The 19,363-nt window shown below is 40.8% G+C and overlaps 1 protein-coding gene across 2 annotated transcripts in view; it reads left to right on the plus strand.

Moving 5' to 3' along the window:
• The first annotated feature begins 1,373 nt into the window (after window positions 1–1,373).
• ZC3HC1 (zinc finger C3HC-type containing 1) overlaps window positions 1,374–19,363 on the plus strand; it is a 37,879-nt gene continuing 19,889 nt past the window's right edge. For both annotated transcript variants that reach the window (XM_049893890.1, XM_049893891.1), the window contains exons 1-6: window positions 1,374–1,565; window positions 3,200–3,311; window positions 7,918–8,068; window positions 8,580–8,663; window positions 17,409–17,536; window positions 18,879–19,033. In XM_049893890.1, the coding sequence (XP_049749847.1) occupies window positions 1,420–1,565; window positions 3,200–3,311; window positions 7,918–8,068; window positions 8,580–8,663; window positions 17,409–17,536; window positions 18,879–19,033 (776 nt within the window). In that variant the 5' untranslated portion in view covers window positions 1,374–1,419. The remainder of the gene's footprint in view (window positions 1,566–3,199; window positions 3,312–7,917; window positions 8,069–8,579; window positions 8,664–17,408; window positions 17,537–18,878; window positions 19,034–19,363) is intronic.

Raw genomic sequence — 19,363 nt, forward strand, 5'->3', positions numbered from 1 at the left:
TAATAATACGTAAAGTTTTTAATAGTACCAATTTTAGCCCGATAGCTATATGGGTAACAATTCCTTAACATTAATTCTCAATCTACATTCAGATTTTGCAAAGGAATGATGATAATAATTGGTAATGAATTTAAGATGGCTGAAGAGTCCCTAGGGGGTGCAAACAGTTAACTTGCTTGGCTGCTAATCCAGAGGTCGGCGTCCACCGAGAGGTGCCTTGGAAGAAAGGTCTGGCAATATACCTCTGAAAAATCAGCCATTGAAAACCCTAAGGAGCACATTTCCACTCTGACACACATGGGGTCACCCTGAGTCAAAACCAGCTCCATGACAACTGGTTATGATGAAAGAAGAAACAAAGGGTTGGGGGGTGGTGTTAGGGACAGTGGTAAGGTGGTACGGTCAGTAGATGACAGGTCCTGGTGAGTCGGAACTTTGTTGGAGACCGGGAGGAGGCTAAGAAGGGCAGGAGGTGGTCCCACTTTTCCTTTTGCACACTGCGCAGTTCCAGCAGTCTTCTTTTTCAGTTGATTATGAGAGACAAACTCCTTCCAGCCTGAGGCTTTGGAAAATTCTGTGCAGATGTCTTCCCTGCAGTCTCATCCATCTCGGCTCTGGCACCACTTTCTCAATCCAAAAACTAAATTAGGTCCTCCAATTATACCGTCACTAAGTCTTCTTCATAGCACTTACATAATCATAATTTAAAAACCAAAGGAAAATCTATTTGCTTGATGTCCACTAAGAACTATGTATCCTTTGTTCACTGCTGTCGTTGCCAACACCCAGTGCAGCGTCTAGCACATTAGTTAAACCAAAACCTTTGCTGTGGGGTCATTCCGACTCACTACAACCCTATAAAAAAAAAAAAAATTAATTGCCCCAAAGGGTTTCCAAGGAACAGCTGGCAGATTCCAACTTCCTACCTTTTGGTTAGCAGCCATACATAACTCTTAACCACTGAGCCACCAGGGCTCCCGCACCAACAGCAGGACACACTCGATATTTGTAGAACAAAAAAGGGAGTGTTCAATAGTGTCAAATGCCACAGGTTCTAAATGCAACCACTCTTTTTGCTCTCAAGCGAGGGTTCGTATTTACTCGTTTGAAAAAAAAAAAAGTAATTTGGGAATGAATTACTTTAGTTAATACTAAATATTAATATTAATTACTTTAAAGTTGGACTTCATCCCATCTGAATTTGGAGCATATCGCTGTATAAATCCGCTGTCAGCCCAGATATGCTCGTTCATGAAAGTAGTACTTTACTTAGCCCTCCCTTCTAAAACGGAAGGGATGGGTCTACAGTCAGACTGCTGGTTCGCGTTGGCAACCGTGTCAGAGGCGGATCTTAACCGTCGAGAACGGAAGTTCCTGAGCGTTCAAACCGGCGGGGAAGCAACTCGGCAACGGACCAAGATGGCGGCGCCCACCGAGGGGCTAACTTTTGTCGCGGGGGTGGAAAAGAATTGGGGTGCGGTTGTTCGCTCCCCCGAAGGGACCCCCCAGAAAATCCGGCAGCTGATAGATGAGGGGATTGCCCCAGAAGAGGGAGGAGCGGATGCGTGAGTTCGCGAGTCAACTCTGGGACTGGGGCCGGCAGGTTGGAGAGAGATTGGGGAACATAGGCCTCGGGGGTCGCCCTGGTCCGCGCCTCTGGCGTTGGGACGGCGTTTTCCCGGATCGGAAAGGGACTGGGGTTGCTACACTTAGCTTTTTTTTCTCCCCACCGGACCCCGCACGAGGGGTGGAATTTTGCCATAGACAGTTATTTGGAGGACAGAAAGAAAGAAAGAGAACCGCTAACTGAATGTGCGCGCCTAACTTCTCTTATTTAGGGGTTCTTTACCCTTTTTTTGTGCCACGGACCCCTTTGGCACTCTGGTGAGGCTTATGAACCCCTTCTCGGAATGTTTTTTAAAGGCATAAAGTAAGATACACAGAATTTTAAAGGAAGTCAATGACGTTGGAATGCAGTTATGAAGACAGTAAAAGAAGAGCTACAGTAACATGCTTCTTTATTAAAAAATTAAGTAATACCTACCAGTCGGTCTGTTAACCCAGCCCGTCTGTTATTTCCCATAATTTCGTAGTGATGCACATAAACGCTGTTTTAAAACATGCGCAGCAACCATAATGTGATGAGAAAAATCTGATTTCTATTGATGACAAATTAATAGGTCCTGCTAATACTTCTGACGTTTACTTTCATTCGTAATTGAAAGGAATGCTAAATTTCAGTTAAACTAGTTGCGGTTGAGCGGATTCCGACTCATAGTGGCCCTATAAGACAGAGTAGAACTGCCCCATGAGGTTTCCAAGGAGCGGCTGGTGGATTTGAACTGCTGACCTTTTGGTTAGCAACCAAGCTCTTAACCATTGCACCACCACAATCCCATTTAAATTTATGCATCCTTTGATTTTTTTCCAAGAACCACACGCTTTCCTGAGGCTCTCTCTGAGTCTGAGAAAGGTTCTTAGAGTAAAAAATACATATATATGTTTTTTTTGCATATAATAGGTGTTGGTCTAATGTGCTTTTCTTAAAATGACTCTTGTCTTTCAGCATCCTCCCCCCCCCCCAGCCCATTGCCATTGAAATGTCTTTCACTAGAAATGAGAAAATTGTTTTGCTGATCTTTTTCTCTGAAATTCTTTCATGAAATCTCCTAAAGATGTTTACTCTGATTTGAGGTTTTTTTGGCGGGAGGGTAGGGGTGTGTATCAGGGGCTGATTCAGGTAGAAATAAGAAAATTGTTTTTTTCTGCTGTTAAAAGAGTTGATATCTAAGGCAGTACAAATTGTATAATGCATGACTGTCACCTGGAGTCTCATTTTGCGTTTACTAAAGTTATGCAAAACACTGTTGGGAAGAGTGAGGTAGGAGAACAGTTTGTTAGTACAGGATTAGTGGAGCACTCCAGAGGTAGGAACTGCTGGAAAGTTAGGTATGGCCAACCTGTAAACAGTTTTGAATGCCATACTGAAATATTTGAATTTTATTTAGCAAATAGTATAAAACCATAGAAAATATTAATCTGAGGAGTAGCATAACTAAAAAGATTTTCAGGAATGTTAAGATCCACTGTTGATGTGGTTGATAGTATAATGTCGAGAGAAGCCAGATAAAAAATTCTTGGGCAGAGTGGTACCATAAAAGGATTACTACTAACAGTTCTGTCTGTCACTTTACTTTAGGAAGGACACATCTGTCACCTTGCAGTCAGTTAATGGATCACCCCAGGCAGAACAACCTCCGTTGGAATCTACAAGCAAAGAAGCCTTCTTTAGCAGAGTGGAAACATTTTCTATATCTTTTTTTTAAATTACAATTTATTTTTGTTGTTGTTGTTGTGGAGTTCCATATCCTTTTTGACTTCACGTTAAGTTGAGCTTCCTGCCTGCTCCTGGAATTGTTATTCCTCCAGGGTATTACACCACTTACTCTGATGTTTTAAAATTAAGAATCAAAACTTGGTAAAAAAAATTTTACCAAAAATCAGTATCATAAAATGTTATCCCTCAAAGTGACATCTGAGATTATCTAACCTTTATTTTTATAGAAGGAGAACCTAAAAGCCTGAGAGGAGAAGAAATAACAACTTTCATATATAGTGCGTTTTCACATATATTGTGACATTTGATCTTCACCTTAAACCTATGAAAATAGGTATTAGCATTATCCTCATTTTACAGGGGAGATGACAGTTAGGTCATGCGACTTGCCCAAGATCAACCTACTAACAAATAGCAGAGCCAGGATTATATCCTAGGACTCTTGGTACCCAAACCTGATAGTTGTTTTTTTTTTTTTTTTAACTGTGTACATTTCTTGTCTTTCTGGATTTTCCTTTGTGTATTAGTTATCTATTCTGTGTAAAAAAAAAATTACTCTAAAACTTAGTGGCTTAAAACAACACACATTATCTCACAATTTCTGTGGATCAGGAATCCAGGCTTGGCTTAGCTGAACCATAGGGCTCAGGGTCTGTCATAGGCTGCAGTCAAAGTGTCAGCCAGTGCTGCAGTCATCTGAAGATTTTCCTCGGGAAGGATCCACTCCCAAGCTCGCTCGCTTGGTTGCTGCCAGAACTCATTTCCTCATGGCTGAGGGTTTCACTTCCACGCTGATCGTTGGCTGAAGGCCTCCTTCAGTGCCTTGCTACTTGGGCTTCTCCATGGGGAGAGTTTACAACACTGTGATTGGCTTCATCAGAGCAAGCCATAGAGTAAGACAGAAGCCAGAACCTAATCTGTAATCTAATCTCAGAAGTGACATCCCATCACTTTTACCATATTCTGTTCATTAGAAGCAAGTCACGTCCAGTCCACACTCAGAGAGGAGAGGATTACACAAGGCTGGGAATAGCAGCAGGCAGGGATTGCTGGGAGCCCTTTTAGAAGCTGTCTGGTGCACTTTGCTTTTGCAGAAGCTGTGTTTTATTTGTTTGCTTTTAATTTTAAAATCATTACAAACTTACAAAAAGGTTACAATACAAAGAACTTTTTTTCTGAGCTATTTGAGAGTAAGTTGTCAAAATGATGCCCATTACCCCTAAATGCTTGAGTGTGTATTTCCTGCGAACGAGGGCTTTCTCCTGTATAACCACAGTGCAGCTCTCAAAAGCAGGAAGTTAATGTTGATAACTCACTACCCTCTGGTCCTCAGACCCCAACCGTTCCATCAGCTGCACTAGTAACATTCTTCACAGCAAAACGATCCACTTGTGAGTCACACGTTGCATTTAGTTGAAACGTAGCTTTGGCCTCTTTTAATCTGGAACAGCTCCTTAGTTTCTTTTTTAATTTCATGATCTTGATACTTATCTCTAGTTGTTTTTTTTTTTTTTGTACCTCAATTTACTTTTGTCTGATGTTTTCTCATGTTTAGATTCAGGTTATGCATCTTTGGCAGGAGTATCACAGAAGTGATGCTGAGTTCTTCTCATTGAATCCCAGAAGGTGGTACCAGATTTCAGTTTGTCCCTTTATTCATGATGATCATTTGATCACCATGAATAAAGGTGTGTCTGTCAGGCTTTTCCACTGTAAAGTAATGCCCCCTTTGTAATTACAACACGTTCTCTGGGGAGGTGCTTTGAATCTATGTAAATATCTCATTCCTTATCAAACTTGACATTATTTATAGAAGCATGGCCTTAAGAGTCCCTTTTTTATTCAAAGAGTTATAATTTATTACTATCATTATCATTTCAGAGCTCCAACTGTCCCTGATTTGGTCAGTAAGGACCTTTTGAGTTGACTTAGGTGTCCTTTTTATATCCTGGATCATTCTTTGGCCACTTTCTTGCTTTCTGGTGCAAGGTGTTCTCGGCTCTTCTTGTAGGTCCGTGGCCTATCCCTGGAATCAGACATTTTTCCAGGGAGCCATGGTTCTTTTTAGTGGGGAACGTTATTTAAAAGTCAAGATCTGGGTGCAGATGACCTCGTAGCTACTGGCTTGCCATTGGTCTCAGGCCTTCTCAGAGGACAGAGCTAGGGAATATATATGTACATACATAACGTACATACATGTATACTTACACACATTTACATCTAACTTCATTTCTGTATCTCTAAGAAAATATGAGTTCCCATTGACACCTCCAATTCCAATTGTACCCCCCAGGATACATTTGAGTTTTTCCCTCTTTCTGTGTTTGTCTCTCCCTTATTCAACATTGTGAAACCTAACTCCTATTGTCCTTAATGTATCTATTCCTATGAGCAATCACCCACTATGTATTTAATCTCCCATTTCTGCTACCATTTCCTCACCTCACTCAGGCTCCCGGCTCCATACTGGGCTGTCCCACATGGATGTCTGTTCACCCCACGTGGATTCTGACACCCTGCCCTGAGCCGCCCCTGCCCTCCTGTCTCAGATGTCTTACTTGCTCAGTACCTAATGGCTTTAGGACTAAATTGTTCAGGAAACAGCATATTTTAACTACCATTCCTCTATAGTTCTTGGATTAATTCCTGATTTTGATACATTGTTTAGATCCATTTCCTTTTGTTCTCATTGGATATAAATTGATCACCATTTTCAATATGATAATCATTTATTTAACTTAAGTTGGTTAGATGACTTTATTACTCCTAGATAATCCCAGCTCCTTGAACGTATCTAAGTCCCATTTTCTAGACTTCAGTCTTTCTTTTGTTGGTACTGGAATGTTTTTCAGATTATCACTTATGCTGGGTTACAAACGTCTGACAACCTGTAGTTACCAACCAACCTCTGTAAAGCCTATTAAAAATTCAAGGTACATACAGTAGTTCATAATAACAAATGAGTGCTACTTTGCATCAAATTATTATTACTGTATTATTGAAGGTGTTTTAATGTATCTGGAAGCATCTCTTTAATGTTTTTTGTGCATAGAAAGGTACATCCAGCTGAGAGCCTGGGTCCCTTCCCCTCCACCTCCTCCCAGCCCCTCTCTGCTAGTAGCAGTGCTGCCGTCTTCCCACAGGAAGACTGGGAGGATGCTGGAGTCTGCAGCGTCCCTACCCCCTGTTTTGTTCTTTCCTTACTTTGGGGTCTTGCTACCGGAGCCAGGAGAGGTTCTGAGAAGAGAAGAGAAGAGGGACAAGAGCACAGGCTTCCAAGGCAGTGCATGAACAAGCTGGGGGCACAACGTCCCGGGCATCACCTCCAGATCCTTGCTGGCTGGGATGTGAGGAAGGAAAGCCCTCAGCGCCTACCGCACCTGAAGCCCACCCTCAAAGGTGCCTCAGAGAACACATTAGGGCCCACCGCTGGAGTACTTACTGGCAGCGCCGTGGGACAGGAATGGCAAAGTGCTCATGGTGCTGGCTCCCTTTTTACTGAAAAAGCGAGGTGGGAACCACCGGCCTGCTGGCACTGGGCATGTCTCTGAAGCCAGCAGTGCACAGCTGGACCGAGTGCTGCTTCCTGCCTACCTGGAGTAGGGTGCACCACTAGCCTGCCCGCACCCGCTGAGCCCTACCTTCCTGGGCACCTAAAAAAAACCTTTAACAAACAGGCTTTGACTAACTAAAGTTAGTTATGAAGTGTACCTAATTTTTTCAATTTACATACACATACGACTTAAAGACAGATTTAGGAATGGAATACCATCATAATGGGACTGCCTGGAAAAGTATAGAGCTTTCCCGCATCTTTCATGTTTTATTCTATATTTTTCCTCTTTGCTCTGTAAAATAAGAGCTCTTTAGGTAAAATATAGAAAGTTGAGTATTGACTATTAAGCATCAATAAATGTTTTAGGACACTTTCCCAAGCACGTACTTACAGGTGTTCTCAGCCTATTTAAAACACATATACTCATACACGTTAGTATATAAGTCGAATTTTGGGGGGAAATAATGAAGCATTTATTTGACTGCCTTTATTCTTTTGGAAGGTAAAATTGTATGTGATACAACAGAAAAACATGAGTGGCAGAAAATATTTCTACTCGTTTGAATTTCACCATCCACTCATTGCTTAGACATACCCCACTGCTTTCACTAAAAACCCAAACTCCTTGCAGGGTAGGACTGCCCCATAGGTTTTCCAAGGAGCAGCTGCTGGATTTGAACTGCTGGCCTTTTGGTTAGCAGCTGACCTCTTTAACCACTGTACCACCAGGGCTCCAGTGCTTTCAAATTCCTAGTATTTCATGTTAAAGTGACTATCTTCTGTAGTCTGTCCTACAACCAATAATAAATGTTTTAAACAAAAAGCTGCTGACTTTTTCTCTACTTATTACTCAAATGACCATCATTCTATAAAGTGTGTGCCTGTGTGTTAAAAACAGTTTCACCATCTTATTATTGTTTTCCCCTTAATCTGTTTATTTCTGTATACATAAAGAGTGACTGAAATTTTAATTTCTGACGTACTCATTGTAATGTACTTACAACATCTTTCTTAACATGGATACTCTTTGAAGTGGGCAGGTAAGCCCCCCGAGCTGTCTCCACTCGTCTGTGCAAAATATGGCTGGGTCACGGTTGAGTGTGATATGCTCAAGTGCTCCAGTTGCCAAGCTTTTCTCTGTGCCAGTTTACAGCCAGCTTTTGACTTTGATAGATGTAAGTATAAAGTACAAATTATACTTTTCTCCATATTCAAAGATTGTGCTGACTTTTTTAGAGATATACTAGTTTTTCTGAAAGGACTTTGATCAAAGAATATGTACTGCTGTATATAGCAAGGTGAATTTGTAATTGTCCTCACTCTGGTTATTAGCTTTAGGTGTCTTTTTTTTTTTTCTTTTTAACTGGAGTGGACTTTACCTTTTTGTATTCTAGGTAGCTAATGGTATATTTATGGTTTCAAAATTTTAATTTCAGGCAAAGAGATGAACTTTTGTCAAGGCTCACACTTTGGAATGCCCTGCTTTATAAGATATATGCTGTCGTCTTTTGATCTTAGAATCTCAATTTAGAACTTGTTTTATGAAAAATATGATGACGTAGTTGCTAATATTTTCATACATTTTTTAATTCTCTTAGTTTTATCTGTACTCATAAAGGCTCTTGGCCATTGGATTTTGCATCTAAATAGTGTATTTTAAGGCGTTGCTACCTATGTGGGTTTCAGATCAGGAACGATGTGCTGAGCTGAAGAAAGCCTTGTGTACTGCCCACGAGAAGTTCTGTTTCTGGCCAGACAGCCCCTCTCCAGGTACTCATTTCCAAAATTCCCTGGTTGTTATTTCTCCTTGGTCATTGAATCTCTTTCTTTTTTTTTAATTTGTAAAAATTTTATTTAAAAGGAGTCTGGGCATATAATTGTATTGTTTTTATTATTTTTTAATTTTATTGTTAATAATATACACAGCAAAACATACACCAATTCAGCCATTTCTTTCTGTACAATTTGGTGACATTGATTGCATTTTTGAAGTTGTGTAACCATTCTCACCCTCCTTTTCTGAGTTGTTCCCCACTCATTAACATAAACTCACCGCTCCCTAAGGTTCGTATCTAATGTTTCGAGTTGCCGTTGTCACTTTGATCATACATAGATAGTTCGAGGCAGACATTCTTTACTAGTTAAGCTAAACTATTGTTTGGTTTTAAGGAGACTTCGAAACCAAAACCAAACCCACTGCCGTCGAGTTGATTCTGACTTATAGTGACCCTATAGGACTGAGTAAAACTGCCCCATAGAGTTTCCAAGGAGTGCCTGGCAGATTTGAATTGCCGAGCAGCCATAGCTTTTAACCACTACACCACCAGGGTTTCCTTAAGAAGACTTGAGAGTGTGTACATACATATATGTATACATATACACACACGTATATATATGTATATATATATACATATATGTATATATATTTTCTCTCCAACCTTTTTTTTTATGGTTAAAATTAGGTGAAGGTTTGCAGAACAAACTAGCTTCTCATTGAACAGTTAGTGCACATATTGTTTTATGACATTGGTTAACAACCCCATGACATGTCAACACTCTTCCTTCTTGAACTTGGGTTCCCTGTTACCAGCTTTCCTGTCTCCTACCTTCTAGTCCTTGCCCCTGGGATGATGTGTCCCTTTAGTCTCGTCGTTTTATGGGCCTGTTCAATCTTTGGCTGAAGGGTGAACCTCAGGAGTGACTTCATTACTGAGCTGAAAGGGTGTCTGGGGGCCATACTCGGGGTTTCTCCAGTCTCTGTGAGGCCAGTAAGTCTGGTCTTTTTTCGTGAGTTAGAATTCTGTTCTCCATTTTTCTCCAGCTCTGTCCAGGACTCTATTGTGATCCCTGTCAGAGCAGTCAGTGGTGGTAGCCAGGCCCCATCTAGTTGTATTGGACAGTCTGGTGGAGGCCATGGTAGCTGTGGTCCGTTAGTCCCTTGTGCCTTTAGTTTTCTTCATTCTCCGTTGCTCCGGAAGGGATGAGACCAGTGGAGTATCTTAGATGGCTGCTCACAGGCTTTTAAGACCCCAGACGCTACTCACCAAAGTGGAATGTAGAACATATTCTTTATAAACTATGTTAACGCCAATTGAGCTAGATGTTCCCTGAGACCATGGTCCCCACAGCCCTCAGCCCAGCAGTTCAGTCCCTTAGGGAGTTTGGTTGTGTATGTAGGGCTTCCATGATCAGGGGATATTTTTGGTTTATGGTTTAAAAATTATCTCAGGGCAATAGTTTCAGGGGTTCATCCAGCCGTGCCTTTCTAATATTGTCTATTTTTTTAACGAAAACCTAGTCTTTGAAGTTCCGTTTTCTTCCTGTTTGTACTTTTCAAGAAAAGCTAACATACATTTGTATATTATATTGCTACTTAACTTTTATTAAGTGTATTTGATATGACAAATGTTTAGCCAGGCATACCTTATCCCAGCCAGTCCTCACAAGGGCCCTGGGAGGTAGATATTGTCAACCCAATTGTTTAGGTCAGGAAACTGAGAATCAGAGGTCTTAAAACCAACTAGTGAGGATCCATCCCTGTGGTTTGATCTGATTTCAAGTCGTCTGCTTTTCCCGTTATGCCTAGCAGCCCCATGTTCCACCCAGGAATCTTTTAGAGGGTGCAGTAACAGCACTGACAGTGGCAGATAAACTGTTCCATTGCTAAAGAAGGCTCACAGGGCCCAGGACGACAGTGCTTACAGATCTACGGTTTATTGCAGGAAGAGAATACGTAATAACAGCAGCTCTGAAGTAAGGTATCATCCCAGCCACAGGCTGCTCTGCAGCCAGGGGTGTAGAGGGAATGGGTGTAAACTCCAATTTCCTCCCTGTCTGAGGGCCATGGCAGGACACACTCTCTCTTGAATCAGGAGCCATTACCAGTGTATGCATAGAAGGAGCCAGGGAGTCCAAACTGTAGTCTCAGGTGGATTTTTTTTTTTTCTTTCCATATTTTCTGGTCCTGTAGGCACATTCCTGCTGCATAACCAGCCTCAGCAGCAGAGCCCTCTAGTGGTCTCACCAAGACTTTCTGTAAAACTCCTTCTCGGCCCCAAGGTTTCAAAGTAACATTATTAGTTCTTGTTTCATGCCTAGACCTGGGATCAGTGTTGTGTAGGTATATTTTGTATTTCAGTAGGAAAACTCAGGCTTATCCGAAGCCTGCTGGAATTAACCCTTACAGTACCACTAAGAAGAAAAGTAGATGGAAATGACTGTCGAGTGCCATCTACCTCTGATAATGAAGGGGTGATAGAAAAGGGATTATTAAGAAAGAAAAAATTTTAAGTGAAGATGACTATGTAACAAGGATTTCCTGCTTTTGGCCTGGCTATTTCACTGTAAAGTACAACCAGACTCAGTGCTGTGAGGCTGTGACTCCGCCTCCATCCCGTGCACTCAGTCCAGGTGTTTAGGTCTGCCGAGGGCTCTGTGGGCAGTTCCCTGCTCCTCTTACTGTACAGGTAGTTCCCAGCTTACGACATGGTTCCGTTCCAACAACTCTGTTGTAAGTCGGTTCTGACGTAAGTTGAATACCTTTTTATTTTTATTTTTTTTAGTTTTCATTGTTATTGCCTTTTATCATCAGTATCTTTATAAATCCAGTTTTTGTCTTTGAGGGCTGGAAACATTACATATAAACATCTTAGTGAACATCTGAGAACGAGAACATCAGCAAATGTCAGGCTGCACATATTACTAACGATAAAATACAAAAAAAGAAAGGGATGGATGTTTGTATGGTTCATCGTAACTTGCATATGTGTTAAATCAGGGACTACCTGTACACTCTGCTTCTTGATCTCATTTATAACTTCAGCTACCGCCTACTTGCAGAGCTCTGACTCCTATCAAGACTCATATTTTCTTTTGATCCAGACTCATATTTTCAACTACCTTCTGAGCATTTCCACATAATATCTTGCAGGTACCTAGAATTCAGCATACTCAAAACTGTTCATCTTATGCCTAAAACTCGCTTATCTTCCTATATTTTCTCCATCTTGGTAAGCAAGACTAACCTCCTTGTCCAGTTGTCCAAACTGGGAACCTGGAAGTCACCTCAGAAGCCTCTCCCTATCATCATTCGCCTGGTCTTATTCGTTCTACCTCCTAAAGAGATCTCAGATATGACCTTTTATTTATCCTGTCCCTTGGTTTGGTTCTGTAACGTCCAGGGGACTTTGGTGAACACCCACAACTATTTATACCTTAATGCTTACATTTATTAAGCATATCTAATAAATACAGTTTTGAAAGTAATTTTTCTAATATTTACCAATAATTACAAACTAAATTAAATTCATTTAAACATTTTAAATTTAAACTATTAATTTTCCAGGACTGACTGTTTTAAACATATCAAACATTTATTTAAACAGACAAGATACACAGAAGCATTTATTATAAAACATATATTTAAGCTTATGTTAAAACATTTTCATGATGGGTTTAATTTCTTCTTTGTCTACTCCTCTACCTTCATAGGGTTTAACTTGCACTTTCTTAGAGTTGTAGCAATCAGACCAAACAAATTAGAAGAATTATCAGAAATGTCTTGGGACCTGGTTTCATCTCCCCACCTGAGCCACTGGTCACCAGAACACATTTTATTTTTATTATTAAACCTCACTTTATGTTTTAAAGTCTATGCCTTTCGCATTGGTTTTTGTTTTTTCTAACCTGGATTTTCTAGTTAAATGATGCATCTTTTTAAATTGATGGCATGTGTTTTGAGATATGTGGTTCCTTGCAACGTTTTAAATAATTTGAAACACTGTTATAGAACATTTTTTTTTTTTGTCCCTGAATAGCAAGTATTCTTTTTTTTTTTAAGTAATTTTTAAACTTTGGAATGGTTCAAGTATAGATACAAGTATAAATAATAAGGTAAGAAACATTTGTATTTCTACCACCCAACCTCACCTAATCCCAGCGTTTTGCCATCCTTGCTTCAAAACCACCCACCCCCATTTTTTTATTTAAATCCAGAAGTATTAAAGGTATACCTATGTAACCCTCTCTAATCTCATTCCCCTGCCTCCCTAATTGGAGGTAACTACTATCCTGAATTTGGTGTTCCTCATTTGTTTACTTGGTTTCTACTTCAACATATATGTGTGTTCATAAGCAGCAGATGTAGCACTATTTTGCTTGTTTTAAGACTTTCTGTAAATGTTATCATATTGTATACTTTTACAACTTGCCTTTTTTTTTGGTCAGCTTTTTAAAGATTAACCCATGTAGTTGTATGTAGCGTGTTTAAAACTTTATAATTAGTAGGGCCATCCAAATTTTAATCTCCTAGGAGATGAGGTAGAGAGTTTGCCCACTTAGCTCCTCTTTCGGAAAGCTGGAGTCCTTGGGTGGTGTGAAGGTTATTTATTTTTGCACTTGGCTGCTAACTGAAAGGTTGGCAGTTCAAGTCCACCCAGAGGTACCTCAGAAAAAAGACCCGGCAATCTACTTCTGAAAAATCAGCCATTGAAAACCCCATGGAGCACAGTTCTACTCTGAAACACGTGGAGTCACCGTGAGTCGGAATTGACAATGGCAATTGGTGTGTTTTGGCTTGTGTTTTTGGAAAACTAGCTTATTCATCATTTTAGAAGCCGCCATCAAACCCTCTTTCCACACGGCTATTGTGTTTGACTGTAACTTGGGTGCCCTTTTTACTTAGTTATGTAGCATCACAGGTGCTGATCGAGCCTTCTTGTTCTTGGCACCTCCAGTGTTCGGCACTGGCTCCGAATTCGACTGAGCATATTCATGGTTCCCTTCTCTTCTTACACAAATGTTGAGCTTTTGGAGTGTGTAGATTAACAATTTTCATCAAATTTAGGAAATTTTCAGCCATTATTTCTTCATATATTCTACCTGCCCCTTTCACCTCTCCTTGCCTTCTGAGTACTCTCCAAAGAGCCTGATTCTTTTAATAATATTAGAGACCCAATTCTGGTTACTAAGGATGCAAATGAATAAATTAGTAGGGGGCAGAAGTGCTATCATTACTGTTTTGGGGACGACTACTAATAACAAAACTGGAAGAAAGACTTATTTTGAACAGCCATATTGGATTATAATTGACATATAATAAACTGCACAAATTTAGGCATATGGTTTAATAGGTTTTGACATATGTACATCCATGAAACCATCACTGTGAGATTTCTGTTTAACATCATGTGTTCATATTCCTTTTCCCAGTTTAATATGGTATGTTATTGTACTCTCTTTTTCTTAAAAGTTTTCATTGATCATTAAGAGTTATACAACATTGATACTCCTCCTTTCCATCCTTATACCACGGGTGTCTTTATTTCTTACAGGAAGTAATACTTTAAAGTCTTTTAAGCTTATTTTTTTGCTTCCAGACTTACGCCTTCAGTCTCTATTCTAAAGTGCTGTGTATGATCTATAATATCACTTCCTCCTTTAAAAATCTTTCAGTAGTTTCTCATTGCATACATTAATAAAATCATGGTCTGGCTGCTGTCTGCACTCTGGCCTTATCTTCTCCTGACACTCTCCCCATAGGCACACTGTGTTCCAGCCTAGAAACTATTTAGAATTCTTCACATGTACCATCCTTTGGCCCTTTATCTTTGCACACCGTGGTTGGTCTTTCCAGCTCAGCTTAGCCCTGCCTGCTTCTGAGAAACCTTCCCTGAGAACCCTCTACCCTAATCAGCCCTAGTTTAATGTCAGGAAGCTTTTGGGGAGGGAGGAAAGTAGGAGGGATGGAAGAATAAAGGCAGGAGGAGAACAAGTAATGGAAAACAACTCAGTGATGTAGCCAAGGACCGTGTTTTTCCAAGAAGCACGTCATCTTACTTTAAAACTGGCTTCCCCCAGGGTTGCATGATGGCAGCCTTTTCAGGAAGGATGGAGGCCTCCTTCCCATATTCACAGAACCCCCAGCAGTTGTCCTTTCCAGTTGTCCTATCCTGTCCTATCAGCCAGGACTGGATCAAGCGCCCCTTCCAAAATGAATGCTGTTATTGTGATTGGTGGAAACAAATCAGGATATGCTCCTGAGTCAGTCACAGGAAGAATCGATACCAGATAAAATCCAGGCCCAGCCAGCAAGGCAGGAGCAGGGGATGGCTGGGGGGTGTTTCTGCTGCATGTCTGGGAGCTCTCACAGTGTTCTCCATTTCCTGTTGTCATAGTACTTTTCACTCTGTCTTAGTTACGTGGTGCTGCTGTAACAGAACTACCATAAGTGGATGGCTTTAACAAATGTATTTTCTCCCAGCTTGGGAGGCTGGAAGTCTGAATTCAAGGTGCGAGCTCTGGGGGAAGGCTTTCTATCTTGGTCAGCTGTGGAAGAATGTCCTTATCTCTTCTGAGTTTCTGCTCCTGGACGATCTTCATTTGACTTGGCATCTGTCTTCCCCCATGTGTGCTAGCTCCCTTGCTTGCTTTAACATCTTCTTTATCTCAAAAGAGGTTGACTCAAGATTTCCCCAAAAAAAAAAAACCTGACTTAAGATAGACCCTACACTAATCCTGTCTCATCAGCATAACAAAGACAACCCATTCCCAGATGGGATTATAACCATAGGCATAAAACCAAAAACAAAACCAAACCCATTGCCATGGAGTTGAATCGGACTCATAGCGACCCAATAAGACAGAGTAGAACTGTCCCGTAAGGTTTCCAAGGAGCGGCTGGTGGGTTCGAACTGCTGACGTTTTTGGTTAGCAGCTGAGTTCTTAACTGCTGAGCCACCACAGGCATAGAGGTTAGGAATCACAACACATTTTGGGGGGGATGCAATTCAATCCCTAACACATGTAATGTTATTGCTTGTCTGTTTCCTATTGAGAGCAACAGAAGAGTATTGAATGTGCCTTTCATCTTCATAACCTAAAGGCCGGGCATATAGTGACTGTTCAGCAGCTGAATGTTAATGTGGGGCTGAGAAAAGACTGCTGAGGGGATGGGCTCCCTCTTTTTCAGATGATCAGATGGTTACCAGCTTAGGGTAACATGTCCTCACTTTATTCTTCCTATAAAATCTGTTACTTCCAACATGTATTTCCATTCCCTCTTGGAGCTGATTCAGTGTTGTTTCCATTCAGTCATCTTTCTAGGCCTAATGGCCCTCTTTAGGAAGTAGCGCAGCTAGGCCTCTCTACCCTCACATTTTGTATTTGCAACCAGTGTACCAAATATCCAACAGATGAGTCAGGTATGCCAAAAATTATTGTAGCATGTAATCAGTTGTTTTTCAAACTAATTTTCAAATAGATTCTTTCATTTCCAATTTAAGTATAGCCAGTATGTGTCCTCATTTTATATTTCAACTCTAATACCAAGTTTTTCTTGACGTTATGATATGAACCTTTTTATATCTTTTGGATAAACATTGGGAATGTGCATTTTTTTGTTTCTGTTTTTCATTCTTAGCTCATAATAATTTACCTATAACTTGTTAGTTGTTATATGGTGTTGGCTCTTTAAACCTAGGGTCACTATGAGTTGGAATCGACTCGACGGCAACAGGTGGGTTTTTCTTTAAACCCTATCACCTATTCAAGTCTCCACCCTCAACTATGTTTTGGGTTTTTTTCTTACTTTTAAAAAAATTTTTTTTTTTTTTAATGTGCTTTAAGTGAAGGTTTACAAATGAAGTCAGTCTCTCATACAAAAACTCAGGCATGCCTTACTATGTACTCCCAGCTGCTCTCCCCCTAATGAGACAGCAGACTCCTCCTCTCCACCCTGTATTCCCGGTGTCCATTCAGCCAGCTCCTGTCACCCTCTGCCTTCTCATCTCGCCTTCCTTACTTTTTCCTAATGTAGTAATTTCAAACACAGTAAAGTACAAAAATGATATGTAATGAAACCCCATCTACCCATCACCCAACTGCAGCAGTTATCTATTTATGGCCAGTCTCATTTTCTCTATATTCCTACCGCCTCCCCATCTTTCTCCTTTGTTTTGAAGTTCAATCCCAGACATAATATCATTTTATCTGTAAATATTTCAAGCTATATCTATAAACAATACAGATTCCACTTTTTAAACATAATCATAGGTAGTCCCTGACTTACGATGGGGTTCCATTCTGACAACTCCATCATAAATCAGTTTGAAAGTAAGTCAAATACCTCTTTTTTATAAATTTTCATTATTACTGCCTTTTATTATCATTATCTTTATAAATACACTCTTTATTCGTCTTTGGGGGTTGGAAACATTACGTATAAACTTACAGATTGAACATCGGCTCTTCCTGCTTCTCCGGTTATACTCACATTATGTAAGCCAAAAAAAAAGGACAGTCAGAAGTGAGGTTCGTTGTAACTTAAACATGCCGTAAGTTGGAAACTACCTCTAGTATAACCCAACCCACTACCCACTGCCAAGTCCCATTGAAAAACCTAATTTCTTAATATCACCAGCTATCTGCCCAAGTTTACATTTACCTAATTGTTCTATAAATGGTTTTTATGTTTTACAGTTTACACCATTAAAATCTTCTAGTTTAATTTTTCCACAGATCGATTTGGGATGTTGCCATTGGATGAGCCTGCTGTTCTTCTCAGTGAAGTTCTAGATCGTTTTCAAAGCCTTTGTCACTTGGACCTCCAGCTTCCTTCTCTGAGGCCGGAAGACTTGAAAACTATGGTGAGTTTTACTTGGCTAGACTACAGGGCAGTGGTGTCACTAAGGTTGATGCCACCCAATGCTGTAACTCGTGTCGTTCCCCTTGCCTGGGCGGGGTAGGGCCACTGGCAAACACCCACAGCTCCCTGCAACTCTTCCCCTGTCCCACTGGTCAAGGCAGAGACCATACTCTCTGCCTAATGGCTGGTGCCAAGTTCCAGTCACCAGTGCCGGGACTGGTAGGTGACACGGCTCCTTGTGGGCCCCTCCCCTGGTGGCACCAGCCTGCCCGCCACTGACCCTGGGGCCATTTTGGTGTCACCCCCTCTGACAGGGTTATCTAGTGCGGTCCATACCACCCCTGCAACTCCCTTAGTGATGCCACTACTACAGAGTCCTCCAGTTGTCAACAGCATTTGTACGTGAAGCGTTTCTTTTAATGGCAAGAGGGTGCAGATTGCTATGAAGAGAGCAACTTACCTGTCTCTCTCCTGACCTTTTTTAAGTCTCTACCAGAAGAGAGACTGCTGAGGGTTTAAATAAATGGGTTCCATTTTAGACATGGTTCTTTAAATGGCATAAATTCAATTTTATCTTGATTTGTTACTTAAACTATTGAACAGTAGATACTGAGATGTGACTTCATGGGATTTGTTACGTACCATTTTCCAAAGAAAGTACTAGAGGAGAAGTTATAAACTCCCTTCCTTATTATGAATAGAAATTTTATAATGCTCTGCCCATCTCTACTTTGAAATTGAATACTTACTGTCCCATCTGGTCATCCTGTGAGGACGAGCTTTACTGCAGGAAATAGCAGCTAATTATTTGCATCTTCAAGTTGAGAGGCTGTTACGAGGTTTAACACCAAGCTGTTAACCTCTGTTGTTTATGACAAATGTTACCCTGCCCTTAGGCAAGGCAATTTTTTTTTTTCACCCTTTTTCTTTATTCTCAGTGCTGAAATAAAGACTGTGAAAGCCCTGTTCTGTGAAAAAGTAAATTCACTGTCAGGCCAAGGTGTGAACGGTAATCTGTTTTCAGCATCTGGGCCTGAAGTTTACAGGTCTCAGAGAGAATCTGAAATTGGTAAATCGAAGACAGTCTAGTGCCGAGAAAAGATTGGCTGTTCCAGGAAGCCTGCCTCCTTTCCCAATCGGCAAATCCAGGGAAGTTCAGAAAGTTCTGGGTTCTAGCTTAGCCCTGTTCCACGAGTAAGTCTTCTTTTCTAGTGAAGTATTGTCATCACGTTTGTTATGTCTTTCATGATTTTTGCCCTGAACCGTCCAGCTACATGATTATCCATAACTTCTTTTCAATGGTTGAGACCTTTAATACGTTTATGACCTTGACTCCTTTGCAGTGCTTGACAGAAGACAAGATCAGTCTTCTCCTAAACCTCCTTGAAGAAGAACTTGATCACCGAACTGATGAGAGAAAAACTACAACCAAATTAGGCTCAGACGTCCAAGTCCATGTCACTGCCTGCATTCTCTCTGTGTGTGGCTGGGCGTGTAGGTGAGTCATCCGTTTTGCCTCAGGATACATGCTGTAACAATATACACCCGTGTACATCGGCCACTAATACTGTTTGGAAATCACATGCTGTTTCTTGAGAAAAATGGAGCCAGAGAGAAACTGGAGGGATTGTAAGAATGAGTAACAAAACCAGAATTAGAAGTGAGGAATTGTTCACACCTCAGCTTTATTTCTTGCACTGTCACTTCCCAGCTGGGAATTTGTGTTCCTATAAACACTGACATTCCTATTTTTAGAAAGGAAAAAAAGTCAGTTTAATTGATAAAAAACTACCAAAGGAAACTCCCCAGCTGGGCCTTCATGTTGGTA

Source organism: Elephas maximus, chromosome 8 (assembly GCF_024166365.1).
Source record: "Elephas maximus indicus isolate mEleMax1 chromosome 8, mEleMax1 primary haplotype, whole genome shotgun sequence".
NCBI classification, from domain to species: domain Eukaryota; kingdom Metazoa; phylum Chordata; class Mammalia; order Proboscidea; family Elephantidae; genus Elephas; species Elephas maximus.